This window comes from Vicia villosa, linkage group LG3, assembly GCF_029867415.1.
Source record: "Vicia villosa cultivar HV-30 ecotype Madison, WI linkage group LG3, Vvil1.0, whole genome shotgun sequence".
Lineage (NCBI taxonomy): Eukaryota > Viridiplantae > Streptophyta > Magnoliopsida > Fabales > Fabaceae > Vicia > Vicia villosa.
This window is the reverse complement of record NC_081182.1, coordinates 33,539,834-33,558,075: the sequence shown is the minus strand read 5'-3', so window position 1 is coordinate 33,558,075 and position 18,242 is coordinate 33,539,834. Positions and strand designations below refer to the sequence as shown.

Genomic DNA, 18,242 nt, shown 5'->3' with positions numbered 1-18,242 from the left:
ACCCCTAAAACTTTGCAAGACTTGTTAAGTGTCGGTTGGTTTTGATCCCACAAGTTCAACTCTTGTAAAAAAAAAAATATGAAAGCTGAGTTGAATGATATTGGATAATATATAAGTAATTATTTAAATCCACTATAAACGGTAGGATTTTCTATGACTAGTGAATCTTATTCATCTAAACTTTTTGGTTAAAAAAAACTTCACAAAACATCAGTGACATTTTACACAGACATTGTACACATACCTATTATACACAGTTCGATTTTTGTTTTCTTCTCTTAAAACCAATTAATTAACTGACATTTTTGTATTTGTGTGTAAGTCATGGTGTTTCAACTGATTATATGAAAACATAACGAGACTACTTACTCAAAAATTGTCTGAACAAAGAAACTTGGACAAGGGGTTATCAGCCTAATAATGCTTTGCCAGCTTATGCCAAACTACAGAATGCTATTGTAGTTACAAATTAAATAATGTAAATGCAAAATCATCATGCTGTTCACTGAGTCAATAAAATCCAGCATGTTAGGCTACAAACATTTCAGTGTAAGTAATCTTTGGACATCCTGTTTTTCGGGCGTAAATGGACTACACCACCGCTCTCATTTGAATATAGGCTCTTGTGCCAACCTTAGTAAAGAAAGATTCTTCTCACAAAACATTGTTGAAGACATAAATAATTGCCCCGTATCATCTCGACTTTGTGTGTAACGAAAACCTGTAATCATCGACCTTTATCCACGTTGAAAGACTGATGATGCCCTTCTGACCTTCCTCTTTCTAAGTAAGTTGGATGTTGATCCCATCCTTCTGAGTGGTAGCCTGGCTGACTGTCTGACTTTCTTAGTTTCTCTGAACTTTGATGAGATTTACCTTTGCTCGACCCTTTTTCGAGTGACTTGGAACTGTCCATGACTCTACCTTTTTCTGGGTTCTGTCTCGGGGAAGGAAGTGCTTGGTGACGTTCAGATCCTTTTCCTTTATCTTGGTTGCGCGAAGAGTGACTCGAGTCTCGGCCTCTATCCGCGTTTTGTAGTTCATTTACAGCTTGACTTCGGCCCACCTTCAAAAAGTTCAGCCTGGATGTCAGTTTTGTGAGTGCAGAAGTATTTGCTCCCTGTTGTGAAAGCATTTAAATAAATAAGTCTATCTACTCCACTAGTCCTATTAAGTTGCATTATGACTTATTAGATTTCTCTTATTGAACTTCGCATAAGTAATTTGATTACTTCATCCCATTACTAAGCAATATTATAAAAGTAAAACTAATGCAACAAGGTTCTGGTTTTTACGTAGATTCATAGCCGAGTTTATGATGCCTACCTCACCCCTTGAAGTAGATCTCTTGGATGTTGGTGGCTGTTTGTTTTGTAAGGGTGTCGACTCTGCCTTTCTCTCAGAATCACTTTCCCCTCCACTAAGATAAGAGTCCTGTCGTGACATTGCCAAATATCCATGGTTTAAGAAAAGTTAGATTGCATGTTACTAATAACCTTTGGTTTTTAACCACGCAAAGCTTGAGAAATTATGATATTTGTTTTCTATCGGCGAGTATAAACCACAGAAATAAACTTGGGAGAGAAAAAGTTTTATCGGATTCTTATAACATTGACACTAAGGAACAAATCCTTATGGGACTTACCTTACTCATTGACCTTTCATATTGTGATGTCGCAGAAACATCAGCATCTCCCTTATGTTTCCTGTCATAAAGATTCCCCAGGAAGAGTCAAATTTAATTACCATAGAAAGAAACAGGAAAAATAAAAGACGCCGAAAGAGGTAATAGAAACGGTAAAAGTTCCAAATGGACTAGTGCATAGATACAGGATGAAACAAAAACAATGTAAGCAATAAAAATCATGAAAACTGATACAATAAACATACATTTTTCTTTCCTGATTTGATAATTGCCGCGATGTCTTCCTGACATTTGAAGTAGATCGATATTTATGCTCGAGTTTAACATTAAGCCGCTGCCCAAGCTCCTCAACCATCCGCTCTAAGTTGGAAAGATCCACTTCTACCAGAGCTAATTCCTGAAGTTCTACCCTGGTCTGTATAACATGTAGAGATTGTGAATTAGTTGAATGATCAAGACACAATATTAACCACCTTTGACTGAATTTGACGACACTTCTCACTCTCGTTGACATTTGCTAAATCAGAAACTCAAGTTTTACCTCAGTTGCCCGAGAACTCTTCTCCTTGTGTAACTGTTCTTGTAGTTTAGCCACCTGTGGAAAGAAAATCTTAGTGACAGAATCTCAAATTTATTTATACGGAGAAAGAGGGAATAACTCATTTCACAATGAACATACATCTTGCTCAAGTGCCAAACGCCGCTCTTGCAAGTCTTTCTTTCGGTCATCTATCTTTGATTGCATCTTTTCGTTTTCCTTCACCTACAACAGAAAGTAAAACTATCTATTGACTTCGAAGAAAATAATTCCAACATATAAACAAAGTTGTTCATAATGGAAATCGACAGATACCTCGTCTGCAATTTGGTTTTGTAGTTCTGTCTTAGCAACTTCAAGTCTTTCGATTTCATCACTATAGTTAAACATAAAATTAGTGGACAGAGAAACATGAAGAAACTAGTATCAGCATTGTACACATAAACGTCAATTACTTACTCCTCTTCAAGAGGAAAGTCAATGGATTCCATAGATAAGTTCTTCCTTGCCTATACAAAATACGAAAGACATAAAACCGCAAACTGTTTAGTACATAGTCAATTGAGCTCTCAAAGAAAAGTAAGAATAACAAACTAATGGCATAAGCTTGAACCAGTTTATGGTAAGTGACAAAGACATAACTGGCAATATAAAAAGTTGCATCGTTAATTTTGAAAAGATGTACTCACAGAGGTGCGCCCCAACATGTTTCGGTGGCGAGGTGCTGGGCCATTGGACATGGTAGCAGATTTTTTCATATGGGATTGGCTAGGGGAATATGAATTATGCATACCGGATAGATCAGGGGAAGTTTCAACAGGCTTATTGGGTATAACTGTATTAGCTGCATTCTTTGGACTCGTGAGATTTTCAATACTTTTGGTATTTTCATGTTCAGTCGGTGAGCCTTCACGTGACTTTGTTATCATTTGATTGACTTTAGCATCATCACTCGCATCTGAGGATTTTGAACTTGAATGAGAATGATCATGATCCTGTCCATCACAAAAATTTAGGATTAGATAGTTTACTCTTCCCCTCTCCTCTCATTCCCGCCCCCAAGTGGCAGTGATTGCAACCTTTAATTCAAATTTAAAATTGCTATTAGAACATCTTTCATTAAACATTTTTTCATCAAAAACCCTGAGTATAATTGTTCATAATTGACAGGAAATAAATATATCTAGTATTAACCTTGTCATCGTAATCATCAGCCTCAGAATCTCCAGTTTCAGTGTAGGATTCGCTGACAAGATCATCTTCATCAGATTCGTGCACTGATTCATCGTCATAATCATCATCATCATCATCATAGGATAGATCATCGTCAGTACCTTCCTCACTCTCAGATCCACTCTCTTCTGAGTCGGTGTATATATCAGGGGACACGGAACCTTCCTGCTACAACACTATCAAGTTAGGTCTCTAAAGAGATAATTATAAAATAACAATAATAGAAAATAATCTCATTCAGATGCATGCAAGATTCTAACAGGTGCATGCGTCATGGTTTCATTTTACGAATGGAAGCCATGCAAAATGTAACATTGTGAGACATAATTACCCCAAATATGCTGGTATATTCTTCTAATAAGGTTATAACAATTGCTTGGGCATGGTTAGCCGCTGCAGCTGCTTGTAGAAGTTGAACAGAACCATCACCACCTACATCAAAATCATTGTCGATCTCACATTCTCCGGCTAGAAGGGGGCGAAGAAGTAATGGTGCCATGCAAGCTGCCACAGCTGAGGAACTCATTCTGTTTACAGCTTTTTGTGAAGCCACAGTTTGCATCATCAACAGTATTCTGGAGAGGAATGAGATCATTACTAAAGATGGTCATCAAAACCCGATTGGAGTAATGGCCATAATATAGATAGCAATCAATAAGTAATCCCAAAAGGAAAGAAATGGGAAAGAGAAAGTTATTACTCAAACACCTTTGCAATAAGCGGCGATTTGGTTCAGGGAAAGTGTCATTTATTGCTGCGCGCATAGAAGCAACTCTAACACCACGTTCGGTTCCTAATAGTTGTGCCAATTTTCAACAATGGAGAGTTAAACTTCAAGAATATAGATAGAAATTTTGAAAACCTTTTCATTTGACAACAATCATGGAAAATGAATTTAAATTAAAAGACATAAGTACTTGGTTGTATGGTCCTAGACTTCTATTAAATTAGAATAATATGGAAACATTAAAATGAAACTTACGGCAAGCTTCTAACAGTGCCTTACAGCAAGATGCAGGGACCGGAGAAGATGGCAATCCCCGAATAACATGCTGCATTATAGAAATAGGAAGTTATTATAATGTATGAGCCGCGTGAAGAAAACAGCACTTTTGTTTATCACGAGTATACCTTTATACAATCACCGATGACATGTGCATCTTCATCCGGAGCAAACTCAGTTTTTCCTGCAACCATGTTGCACATTCGTAAACATGTCGAGTAACTTTGATCAAAAAAAGAGGAAAGAAGAAAGTGCATTTTGAAAACTAGAAAACTTCACAATCTTCAAACATTTAAGGAGATTTCACTAAATGAAAGTTGAGACGTATTCAGATAGCAGCATACAAATTAAAGAGTAGGCAGGAACAGAAGTGCAAACCTTGTTCATATTCCCGAACGCGACGTTCAACATCATCAACATCAGCTGCTTGTCGCAGGATCCCTTCTACGCTAGCTCCTATTTTATAATATTTATTAAATTAGACTTGTATTCCATGTGAAACACATAAGTTAGATGTGTATGTGTAAGAAAAACCACCATGCTCTTCCATAAATTTCAGCGCTTTCTCCAAAAACGATGGAGTTCCATCAGCATCCTCCAAAGCAAGTAAAATTGGTCGGCCAATTACCGTAGATTTGGCTGGTTCTCTATCCTTCACTGTAGAAATCATATCAAATGAAAGAAAATTTGTTGACTTTTACAACAAATGTACTTTGCAAATGTCATAACTGTAAATCAAGGAGAAGAAAAAAACTGGTTTATCACATATCTACAGAAGAGACATTCAATCAGATGGTACAAATTCAAAACATTACCACTCTCAAGTGCTATTATAAAAATGGACAAGTAATACTCATGCAAAGATCAAATCAGAAAAGGCGACAATTTTAAAACTAGTTATTTCAATAACTATTTGCATGCTGATATTTAAGTTGTTACGTGAAGTAATGTATATTGATGATGAACGACATTTATAGTGTATGCACCACTAGGTCCAAACTGTGAGGTCAAGTGACATATGTAAAGCACAATTATAACAAGAGCATACACTGGTCCAAAGAAATATCAATTGGATCAGTCTGATCGTTCCTATAGATACCATTTTGCTCCGACGCATTGGCAGCACTTGGTGCTTGTGCCAAAGCTTTCTCGAGTGCAATCTTCCACTCGTACAAGTCGTCGGTAGTTTCAGCCTATTATATAAACAGATGAAATGATACGTTAGCAGAAAATAACAACTTCCACGTTCTCCATTATGTGTCTATATTTATCTTTAAATTGAGAGATGTATTACGTAAAAGGAGATTATTTAAGCACCTTAAGTGTGAATGCCCGTCCATCATGACCATCGGGAAATTGTACAGTCAAAAGTTTCTTATCTGCTTTAACAATGACGCTACAAAATTCAACAACGCGTGTTACAAGAGGTAATGAAACGTCCCAATCTTGTGAATGATAATAACGCAAAGTAGTTGGGAGAAAACAAGCCAACCTGCCTGAATTGTTGAGATCAATGCCACCAAGGGTCAAATTCACTTCATTTCCCTTTAGAGGGACAGCATTCTGAAAAACATAAAACAAAATGATAAGAATATATGATAACAAGTTCGTAGTTTGCACATCAGATGAAACAAGTAAACACATTAGAGTTATAGGTGCTCGGGTGGGTATGCGTAAGTGTTTCTAAGGTTATGCCAACTCTTTCTGTCAAAAATGCTAATGACGAGTTCATTATTAGATATAATTATAATTAGATATAATTATAATGGTACGAAAAAATCTAGTCCAGACAGGTATAAGGTTATGTTTACTTTCGATCAGATGCCAAAGCAAAATTACTTACCGGATCACTTCTGAAGAAAACAAGTGAAGTTTGTGTTAAAATAAACCATCTTTTCTTCCAGGATGTCCATCCAATTCCTACACATCAAGAAATAGATACAATTCGATAATTATAACATGGGTGAACAGAGTGATTTATTCAACAAATGGGGAAACAAAACCATAGTTAATCACATTCTGTTGATTCGTTGGTTACATTCACATCCATTGTGTTACATATCATTGAAACGCATAGAAAAACACTATATCTACACTTACTCCTCTTTCACTTTGAATTATATAAATAATATATAGTTTCTTCGAGGAAAACACGTGAAGTGATGGAGCGAAACACACCTTTGGAAGATATAAAAAGCGGCCCACTCTTGAAAATCTGCAAGATGTAGAGTTACAGAAATTCAAAATAGAGAGACATGGAAACTATATTAAATAGAAGTTAACTACATTAACATTTAACAATGAAGACTTTCTTATACAATTCGCCTGCCATTTATCATATCAATAAGAATTGAGAACAATTCCCAAAATGGAATTGATCATGATAATGCCACATTGGTCTAGATTAACATAAATTCTCATTTTCGGATGCAAGGGAAAAGAATTATACCGCATTGTTTCCGGAACCACGAGAAGGCTGATGCTCTGGTGGTCCAGGCTGGGAATTAGGAGGGGGAATCGAAGCACCGCCATTATTTCCCTGTAAAATAAACACAACATTTTTTGAAGCACAAGCACATTGATACCGATAATAATGTTAAAAAAACAGAATGATTAAATGTAATCACTATGTGTCAGACACCAGATACGTCTTCAATTCGAACTATCCGTGTTACATACATAGCACATAACATCACAAGATGAAAAAAGTAAGTAAACAATTAAAAACCTGAGACAATTCAGCACTTGTGTTGGTCATATCTGTGATCCAAAAACCACAGAACTATCTGAAACGATTCACCAGAAGAAACCAAAACAGCATTGATCAATTGACCAAACCTACATCACCATATTGATCAAGACAACAATGTAGATGAATGCATGATATCAACCGAAATACATAAACCTAAAAATTTGACATACCTGGTGAAGAAAATGGATCAAAGAGAGAGAAAGGGAAAAGAGAAAGAAAGGAAGAGCATTGGAAGCGTGAAAATTGGAAGAAAAAAAGTGTTTGGGAAATGTTTTGTGTGATGTAGTTTCTCTGTCTTCTCGAAATGGAATGTGATGAGAAATATTAGGGTGGTAAGGAAGAAAATTGAAAATGGATTTAGAGCGGGTCTTGTTCCTTCCTAAGATATGTGTACGTTAAACAACAAAGCACCGTGATGGAGGGAAAGAAAAAAAAACACAACATTAGGTCCAAGGAAGGAACATTTGTCTTTTTAGTCATTTTGTTTCATGACACTTTCTAAAAAACAAGATGCTATATTTTGTGTGGGAACCAATTTTTTTCTTTGCTTATTACAAGCTTTGTTCTTTTGTTTACTACATGCAAACATGTGGCCCTGCTTGTCTAAATTATTACTAATTTCTTTCTAGAATATAAATTTTTTTGTTCAAATTTCATATTTGGGTTTATAGATTTCCTTATACATCGAGTAGAACAACTATTCAATTTTAAAAATAAAAATAAAAATAATATTAATAATCTAATGTATAATATAAATATGAATGATTAGATTATATAATTTAACATTTATAAAAACTTTTTGTGTTTGATCATTATATAGGTTAAATTATTAAAATTCAATGGCTCCACAAGGTTGCATATAGCCATTTTTACACTTGTGAAAGTGTTGGGGTCATCCGGAATGACGGCCTATAATGGAGATACAATGAAGTTTTTGGATGTTGTTCTTTCTGGTAAGAAAGTTTCTTCTCATAGGAGAATATAGTTAGATTATGTCTCATGTAGGTTTGAGGATATGTCTCTTCTTGGTTGCTCGATTGATTTGGTGTGGTAATACTTGCAAACACTTTCACGTTCAAGTCAGCAGACGTCAAAAATAAGAGGCATAAAGTTTTAAGGAACTTTGTGTGTGCCTTGATTTGATGTTTGTGGTCCTTTATATATGGATCTTATACGGGTTTTATGAAGGTTCTCGTCCATTAGCTTCAATCATAGTCGTCTAAGCTGACATCTTCTAACGGACAGATGTCAGTATATACTTTGTTTTCTTATATGACGGATCGACTTTGGTTTCTTGCCCAGATTAAGTACTTTTAGGGTAGGTTTATATCAACAAACCAATATCGAAATAGATATTTTGTCTTCTTGAGTCATTGTCTTGGTGTCACTCTTGTCATAAATATCTTTATCTTTGAACTTTATTACTATATTGGGCTTCTTCTCATTAGGTGAATTTTGGGGTCGGGACTGGGTAGGAGCAATTGCCCTCCAAGCCTACTTTGGTGTAGCTAAGGTAAGGCTTACAATTTTGTACCATTCTTACCTGCTTTTTTTTCTTTTGAAGCTTGGAATTCTCTAGTTCATATTGATCCTTGATTTCCTTTTCTCATCCTAGAGTGTGATGTGGGACAAGTTTCTCTTTCCTGTGTTATATTCTAGTTTTACGTTTCGACCTTAATTATCAATATCATCCTCATAAAAATGAATGTGAGATGAAAAATTGAAAGTGTTCCAAACGTGCATGGCCTTAGGGCAATCTTTAAGAGTGTGTAAAATGGTTTCATTAGTTGCACCACTTCTATAACAAGAGGCATTTGTTGACATGTGAAGAGTGACATGTGTATAGTCGGTAGGTAACTTTTTATGCATGATGATCCAAACAAAATGACAAATATTTTAAATTAACTTGAGGTTCCAAATCCAAGACCTAGTTCTTGTCTGATTTGGTAGAATAAGTGATACTGAAGGTTCCCAAAAAAAAAATCATATAAGTAGTAATTGATAAAGACACTAGTAATATCCATTTTTATGTCTTAAGGAAGATGGGTGAATATTGTAACACCCTGGATTTCCGCTTACCCCGCAGGGCTTCCGACCTACCAAGCATGTCACCAGCTTAATCAATACTCCCCCTAGGTCCGCTTACCGGCTGCCCAGGAAATATTGTTTTTGCCTCCCACAGGAATCGAACCACGTACCTAGGGGTTAATTACGTATTCATAGCAATTTCTGCTACCAATTGAGCTATAATGTCGAAATTTCAAGTACCATAACTGCAGACATCCATGATATGTAGGTGTGTATCCTACTCATCTATCGAAGGAATTTTGTCACAAATCCTATCCTTTGGGAGCCATTTATCATACAAATGGAAATGTCTCATTTACCTTCTCTTATGATAAAATCCAAACCGAGAGTCTCAACTATTTTAGCAATAGAATGTCATGTGTACGATGCTCCATGGTAATTATTCGCCTCTAGGATGCGGGCTACAAAATTATATATAGCTGATAATAATTGAACTCACAACTTATTAGGATTGTGAAAATGCTCCCAAACATGTTTACCCAACATGGAAACATTAATAGGTCTAGTCTTCCAAGTTGACATATGTTCGCATATAATTTGTTTTGTTATCTAACGAGCTTACTTTGGTTTCTTGCTCGGATTAGGTACTTTTTAGAGTAGGTCTATGTTTGCAAATTGATATCAAAACAGATATTTTGCCTTCTGCCGTCATTTTCCTAACGCCACTCTTGTAATAAATATCTTTATCTTTGAACTTTATCATTATATTGTGCCTCTTCTCATTGAGGCCAACTTTGGAGCTAAGATTAGGTAAAAGCAGTTTCCCTCTAATCCCACTCCAGGCAGCTAAGGTAAGGCTTATAATTTTGTATCGCTCTTGCGTGATTTTTTTTCTTTTAAATTTCGGGGTTCTCTGGTTTCTACATGTACATGATTGCCTCTTCTCGTCTCAGAGTGTGGTGTGGATCAAATTTCTTTTTCTAATGTTGTGTATTGGCCTTAATTTTCATATTATTCCATGAACTTCAAGCAGGGTAATTTGTCTTATTTTGGCGTTTATTATGTCATACCTCAATCATTTCCCTAATGATTGTAGGCATGAAACATTTCTCCTATAGGTACTAAACTTAATTATTCCATCGTGGAGAATTTAACTGGTTTACCTCAACAACTAAAAGAGATTTTTTCACTAGGTTTAGCTCAAAACCAAAACAAAATTTCTCCTAATAAGAATTTACAATACTACCCTGACACCGGATCAAAACACTTCACAGATATAAAGATTTCACTCTCAAAAGCACTAAGACAAATTTGAGAAAATAAAGAAAAAAAGAGAAGATTGAGAGAAAGGTTCAAATGTTATTTCTAGTGTGTTAAGAATGAAGGAGAAACCTCTATTTATAGGATAAAATTGGCTTTAAAAGGAAAAGATCCATAGTCATTTTTAATATTGATAATCGATTAGGCCAACCACATAATCAATTATCAAGTCCAAAAATGGAAGATTTTCAAAAGAGTCGTTACTAATTAAATATTAACCCTAATATTTGACTATGAGGCATTACAAAAGGAATAATCGATTATTCCTAAGAGATTATCGATTATACATTGCAAAGTCCCTCTTAAATAACTTTTTGAGCTTTTAATTAATTAGCTAGACACAAAAAAAACATTTTATGGTAATTTTAATAAAAAGAGAGAGGTGTTATAAAAAGGAATAATCAACTATTAATCCTAATAGTTGATTATGAGGCGTTTAAAAAGGAATAATCGATTATGCATAAGGGATAATCGATTATACATTGAAAAATCCTTCATAAACAACTTTTTTAGATTTTAACAAATTAGCTAGGCACAAAAAAAATTTATGGTGATTTTAATAAAAAGAGATAGGTTTTCAAAAAGTTTAAAATGTGTGTGTGATTTAGCTTATAAAATCGAGATCTAGCCTTAGACCTTTACATACACAAATCACTCAACCCTTATTCAGTGAGCTTTCATACTTCCTCTCTTTCAAAACTCTAAAGCTTCGGGTTTCTTACCATATTAATTTTTATTTTAGCACTTCATTTGAACCTTGAATCTTCTTTCAATGATTCTTGAGATAATTGTTCAAGATAAACACCACCATCAAATAACTACTTGGTCACAGATCTTCACCGAATTCACTGAATGTTGCTTGACATAAGGTGTTGTCCTTCACATATAGGTTTTGATATATTGATCTCCAAGCACTTGATCATCACAACTGAGCAACTAAACTTGATCATCACAATAGATGACACCTTGATCTTCAAGCACCGCCATTTTATCACATTAGATATTAATCTTCAAGCACCACCACTTTTTTTTGGTTTATCACCCCTGGTTTAGTCCGGTTCGGGGGTCAGTTATGGCATCAAATGGTTCTAGCCCCCTCCCGATCGTAGTTGCGGGAGATCGAACAGTGGTTCTCTCTACCAAGTCCAACGCCAATCACCACTGGACCAACCAACAATTGGTTCAAACAACTTGATCACATTAGATGATAACTTCACTTGACATCATTTGAACCAAATCACTTCTGATGAAGATTTATCTTAAGAGTGTTGTCAACATCAAAATCAAATAGGTTGTGGCAGATGTCATACCTCCAATTAGGGGTGGGAATAGGCTGGGCCGAGCTAGGCTTTGCCAAGCTTGAGTCTGGCCTGTTAAAAAATTCAAAGTCTAAGTCTGGCATGTAGTCTATCATAGGCTTATTTTTTGCCTGAGCCTAACCTCTTTGAAGGCCTGAGTGGCCTATTAGCCTACTTAAAAACCTATTTTATTTGAACATTTGTAAATAAGTCGTTCAACTCAACTTTATATAGACTAACAAATTAAAAGATCAGTGAGATTAAATGTTTGTTTGCATTGACTTATTTGAGTTTACCTAGTAGCATAAATTTTGTGATACTATTTGTTTGAAAGAACTTATGGAAGCAACTTATGACATTGTTCATAAGATTGTTTTTCATCTTATTTTCATAATTTCTTTAAAATAACTATATTTATTTTTATATTTTAATTCAAAGTACAAAATATAATATAATAATAATAAAATTAATCATATTTATTTAAATAGGCCGGCCTAATAAACTTAAAAGGCTTTTTATATGGCTTGTGGCTTAGCCTTTTTAACTAAATAGGCTTATAAAAAAACCTAGACCTTTTCTATTTATATAAAAAGTCTGGTCTGGCCTAGACCTATGTAAACGGTCGTATGCCCCTGTTAGCCGGACTGCTCTATTCCTATCCCCACTTGCAAACACATTAAATCCACACACATGATCAATATGGAAAATTAAATTAATTAGGACCGTCCATAAAAAATATATCTGAAATTTGAATTAGAAAAACTTTCAATTGATCCCACTATTCAAAATTTCTGGCTCCGTCCCTAATGGCAGTTGAGGAGACTTTTGACATTGCTTCTTGTGAAGATCAAACAATTTGCTAGTTTCCTGCCTCATTTAATTCGACTATTCCTTCAGATCCATCTGCAATACGAGCTCTAATCCCTGAGATGGATTTTTCTTGGGTTGCATATATGGGACCTCTTAGTCCTTAATCTGCCTTAGCTTAGTGCATCCCGTATATGGCTAAATTGATAACTTTGATTGCTCCCAATGGAACTTAGACATTGAGAGAAGGTCCAGATGGATCAATGCATTACACCTCCAGATTGATCAATGCATTACACCTCTTCATTCTGAAAGCATCCTTTCAGATACCCTCTTTACTGTACACTTTTTACGAATAAGCGTGATTATGTAATAATATTCAACCGCCAATCAAATTTACCAATTTATATTTGTCAAAATAACTATATATTTGTAAAAGACTATACAAAACATACAAATAAATGCATCCAATGATTCTTGATACTAGTGAAATCATCTAAATTTATTAAAATTTCAACATTCGACTTTTTTATATTGTATTTCTTTTCTATATCATTCAATTTCTCAAACTCATCCATCTTATTAAAAAAATCTTCCACTATAGATAACCCGACTATCTAGATTTTTTAGAGGGCGACTTCACAACAACAACAAAAATCCGAAAAAATCAAGTCTTGTGAGCTCAACTAAAACTCAATCATATGCATTTGAATTAAGATGGTCCATTTTAAAAAAAGTTGTCTATTTTTCGTTTGTCTTATATATCCACATGTAATCATTTTTATTTTTTAAGTCTTTAATAAGATTAAGAACCAGCTAGTTGAATGTTTTCTATTAACTCGGTTAGCATGAATCAGAACAATTTAATTTTGAATTTTCTATATAAAAAGTGGATTTGTTTCAGAAGGACTTTTTTTTGTCATAACCTTTATCAAATATGACTATCATTGTTAGAATTTGAAATTTAGGGTCCTTGTGTTTGTTTCAATCTTTAATAAAGTGGTATCGTGATTTAAAAGTGTAACAACCAGATTTATCCATAGTCCAGGCATAAGAATCTTCATTTGAAGTAGACAACTGGGATATGTTAAGAATTTGGTTTGGTTCAAAATAAAGAAAAGTTGCATAAGGTCATAAACTTTCAATATCAGAAAAAGTAGGTTTCTTAAGCAGTTTTAAATCAATGTTGAAATGGGAACCAGTTATCATGCCAACTACTATCTTTAGAGCCATCACTAATAGGCCAAAAGTCTCTTTTTCTAAGCACCCAAGTAGAATAATACATGCTATTCTAAATAAAGTTGGGTATGGAATCAAGTAGCATCTAGAGAAGAAATCTCTTAAAGATGATCAGTAAGCGTTACCATTAAATCGAAGACTATTAGATTCCTAGACACTAATTTCAAATCAATAAATCTCCAATAAACTGAATTTTGCATTTCAAAATCGTGAAATATCTGGTTCTGATGTTCAAATTCATAAGTAAATTCAAATCCGTTTTAAATATTTAGATATAATTAAATGGTTATTAACCTGTTTATTTATTAATAATTGTTTATTTATTCATATAATCCGAATATAATTAAATAGTTATTAACCGGTTAAATTATTTTTGGATTTGGTTATAATCCGGTTATTATCCAAAATCTAAAATTAATTCAATATTTTAATTCAATAATTTTTTTTTTTAATTTTCAAAATAAAAAATATTTTTAAAACTGATTTTTTTTAAAAAAACCAATTATATAATCATAACCGGTTTTATAACCATTTTTTATACAAATGTGATTATAGTTATAAATCCAAACCATTTAAATGGTCTGAAAATAGTTATGATATAATTTCTAAAAACAACCAAATGTAAGCAAAACATTCAAAAGAATTCGCATAACCTTAATAATAAAAAAAGAAAGTATAACATTTGATGCATATTAACACATTGAGCATTATAGTATTTTAACATCCAAGACATGTGAATAAAATGCTTATTAATTATTCAATTACAATGTAGATGCACATCATGATGCATAAAAACACAAGATACTCGCATACATTTGACACTTGTATATTCCATGAAACTTTCCAAGACATGCATACTCTTCACAAGATATAACGCAATGCAATGTGACACAAATACATTCACAAGACATATTTTCACACACTTGTGACCATCTATTCCGAAGCACTTGGTGAGGAACATGGTAGTATGATCACTCAGAAGGTGAGCACATTCATCATGCCTTTGTACTCTCTCTCAACTCACCTTGAGGTCTATTTAGGTTACACATCAAAATACATAAGGGTTGTGCGGTAGCTTTCAATAATCATGTGCTTTTTCAAGTCACTTCGAAAATTTATATACATTGTGATCTTACAATTATATCTCCACCATTAAGCTCAATACAAGTTTCAACAGGTCACCAGGCTGGTCACTTCCTCATATATGATGGTGAAACATCACACATGGGTCATAAATCCTAAGATTGTAATGGTTCTAGTGGTAATTATACCACTTATTCACCTATAAAAGGATGAAATCTCAGCCACTAGGCTATTCGACCCGAAAAAAAACACGCATTTTCCAAAGTGTGTTTCTCTGTTGCAGTTCGTCTTTTATTGAGTAATAAAGGTAGACAAAAACATCACTCGACGGTGCAGTCATCAAGAATTTGTTGGTGTTACCAGTTCATCAATTAGCTCAAAAACATACAATAACTTTCTGTCTCTGCAGATTAATTCAATTAAAAGTTCCCAAGAATCAAGTTGTGGCTGGAACCCCATATCCACCAAGTCAAATAGAGCAGTAGCAGCATCGTCAGCCATCCCGTCCTTACAAAGACGAACCAATAATTCATTCGAGGTAGCATAATGGGGTACAAACCCTCTACTTAGCATTAACCCTAATAATTTATTTGCCTTCCTCAACTCACAATTTTGAGTTAAGGAGTTTAGTACAATCCTGTAACTACCTTTGTTCAAATAGACACCTTGGTGTGGAAGTTTCTCAATCATATCCAAAGCCTCGTCAAATCTACCTTCTCTGCACAAGCCTCCAAGTATCACATTGAATGTAACAGTATCAGCATCGCATTCATTTTCCTTCATTTCTTTAAGCAACTCTATAGCCTCGTCAATTTTCCCATTCCTACAGAAGAAATTGATCAAAGAAGTGTAGGTAACCGTATCAGGTTTCAAACCAGAGTTCTTCATCTCAGCCAAAACCCCTTTTGCTTCTTGCGGTTTCCCTGCTTTACATAATCCATCTACTAGGGCTGAGTAATTGAATACATTAGGACAGCATCCATTATTTTTCATAAATTCAATAACATTTCTAGCGCGATCAGGTTTCCCTCTGCGGCAAAACCCATTAATCAAAACATTGTAAGTGAGGGGATCAGGCACAATCTGATCCTTCGAAAGCATTTCCTCAAAAAGATCAAAAGCTTCTTTGAGTCTTCCGTTTCGACAGAGACCATCCATCAGGGTTGAGTAGGTAATAACGTTAGGATAAGAATACTGGGAGTTCCTCATTTCTTTAACAACTTCAAAAGCAGATTCAAGATCCCCTTTTTTGCAATGGTACTTCACCAAGATATTAAAAATGCAGACATTTGGCTTATAAATTAAACTCCTCTTAGCATGCAAAAGTAACTGCCGCGCCAAATCAATCCGGTTCGAATCAACCAAGAGATTAAGACAAGAACTAATAGCTTTGGGAGATGGCTTTTCACGAACAATTGTCTGAATAGCAAAAAAAGTATCAAGCACTTTTTCATGAAAAGAACACTTTGAGTAATGCTTCATAAGGTTGATAAATATACCCTCATGAAATTTACAAGTTTCATAACTCATCTGATGCAGAAGCCGTTCAACAGCTTGAAACTTCTTAAACTGCGCAAGCTTTTGAAGAATGGACGCATAGGTAGCATTGTTGTGATTAAAACCCTTTTGTTCGGATATCATGTTAAATATTTTCAATGCATGTTGCGGATCTTTCTCTCGTTTGATCAAATTGATAGCAACATCATGAGTGATGTATTTGCTCTTCTTCCTCGTTTCGGAGACACTGATTTCAGGAGGTGGGTCTAGTTTAGGTTCTGCAGGTTTTGTAAAGATAAGAGGAGATATCCATGGTAGCAAAGAGGATGAAGTCACGGAGCTATGTTGTCTGTGCCTGCAGCAGTGAATTGCTGAGGTTTTCATGAAATCCAATTCAGTGATTGATTATATGCAAAACCCTGCCATTTCAATTGAATACTAATCATTAATTAAATCATCTTCAGCAATGAATTAGAACAAAGAAAAAGGGATACTTTCATATATTACTCTAACATCTAATTTAAACAAAACATAACAATACAATAGCATAATTTCCACAGGGAACATTTTACAAACATCTTATATGCACCTTAAGAGTAGAAAGTGTAGCAATGCTCACCGTGAACAAAGTAGGAAAAAAATGAAACTTTAGCTCTTATATGTTCTCATTTGTAGGTGGAATTAACTGGAGAATGGTAGTAGTTGGAGGCGCTTTTACATGAGACTGAGAGCGGACAGTGAAATCTGTAATAATATCTAGCTGCAAGAAGGAAAGGTTCGTTTCAGTCTCTGTGTGATTCGAAACGCATCGTTTCACTTTCAATAGGATTTGTATTTGCCGAAGCTGGAATAAACCGGGCCAAAGCTTAACGGGCCAGGTCCAAAGAAAGGTACACTTAGACAAAAACTTGAGGAATTAATATAGCACCCTTAAATTAAACATGGCACCCCACAAATTTAAATATTTTAAGTTTACTCTTGATGAGATACAAACAATTTTTGGACAAAATTTTTGGTACACTCCTATAAAAAGTACCAGAAATTTCAGGTGGAATGTACCGGAATTTTCAAAATTTCCGGTAGAATGTACTGGAAATTTTGAAATTTCCAGTATAAAATACAGGAAATTTCAAAATTTTCGATACAAAATACAGGAAATTTCGAAAAATCCGATAGAAACATTTATTTTTTGAAAATTAGTGATTTTAGGCAAGGGTATAATGGTGAAAGCGTACCCTTAAGGAGGTGGCATGTATAATTTAAGGGGTGGCATGTATAAATCTTCAAAAACTTGAATAATTTTGGGAGGGAAGTTCTTATTCCACCCCATAGTCCTAAGAAAGACCGTGTGCAATTCCGTTTCTACTCCTGTAAAAACCAAAATTATATTTTCTGTACGCATCACATTTGGCACAAATAGGGCAAATTAGGTTTGGCCCCTCAAAATGTAAAAAAAACTCTACTTGAGATATATCAGTGTTTAAGAATCGGAAATATATCATCGGTTAGTAGAGCGGGAAATACTATCACCTTGTTATTTTATATATTACCGGAAGTATACTTCCGGTATTATGACAAATAGATATAGCTCAAAACACTAACCAGCATGGTCACTTTTTGATCACACCGTTTCTTCATATTTCCATAAAACCTCTCAATAATTCTTCCCTACTCAATCCATTTTTTCACTCTAAATCTTCTTTTTTTATGGTTCATCATATCAAAATGAACTCAAGGAAGTGAAATTTAAGGTAAAGTTTATTCTATTCAATCCCCGTTCCATATATTATGTTGTTTTT

At 34.5% G+C, this 18,242-nt stretch overlaps 2 protein-coding genes across 6 annotated transcripts; both read right to left on the bottom strand.

The window, feature by feature from the left end:
* Positions 1-292: 292 nt before the first annotated feature.
* LOC131655355 (rho GTPase-activating protein REN1-like) lies at positions 293-7,641 on the bottom strand. Of its 5 annotated transcripts, none has more exons than XM_058925236.1 (24): positions 7,342-7,641; positions 7,148-7,257; positions 6,869-6,958; positions 6,598-6,634; positions 6,263-6,339; positions 5,912-5,982; positions 5,737-5,815; positions 5,468-5,612; positions 4,954-5,076; positions 4,798-4,872; positions 4,548-4,603; positions 4,399-4,468; positions 4,125-4,209; positions 3,748-3,991; positions 3,378-3,581; positions 2,873-3,178; positions 2,643-2,692; positions 2,499-2,559; positions 2,325-2,408; positions 2,187-2,240; positions 1,891-2,060; positions 1,646-1,706; positions 1,327-1,434; positions 293-1,120 (listed from the first exon to the last, which is right to left on the bottom strand). In XM_058925236.1, exons 2-24 carry the CDS (start codon positions 7,175-7,177, stop codon positions 728-730), a joined length of 2,673 nt encoding a protein of 890 aa, XP_058781219.1. In that variant the 5' UTR covers positions 7,178-7,257; positions 7,342-7,641; the 3' UTR covers positions 293-727. The 5 variants fall into 5 exon arrangements, with proteins under 5 accessions (XP_058781219.1, XP_058781218.1, XP_058781221.1 ...); XM_058925235.1 differs by having other exon boundaries at positions 4,798-4,875; positions 4,957-5,076; positions 7,342-7,640; XM_058925238.1 differs by having other exon boundaries at positions 5,519-5,612; positions 7,342-7,639.
* Positions 7,642-14,469: 6,828 nt separating this feature from the next.
* Positions 14,470-17,225, bottom strand: LOC131660915 (pentatricopeptide repeat-containing protein At5g18475). The gene is made up of 2 exons (XM_058930274.1): positions 17,063-17,225; positions 14,470-16,862 (listed from the first exon to the last, which is right to left on the bottom strand). Exon 2 carries the CDS (start codon positions 16,825-16,827, stop codon positions 15,286-15,288), a length of 1,542 nt encoding a protein of 513 aa, XP_058786257.1. The 5' UTR covers positions 16,828-16,862; positions 17,063-17,225; the 3' UTR covers positions 14,470-15,285.
* Positions 17,226-18,242: the final 1,017 nt, after the last annotated feature.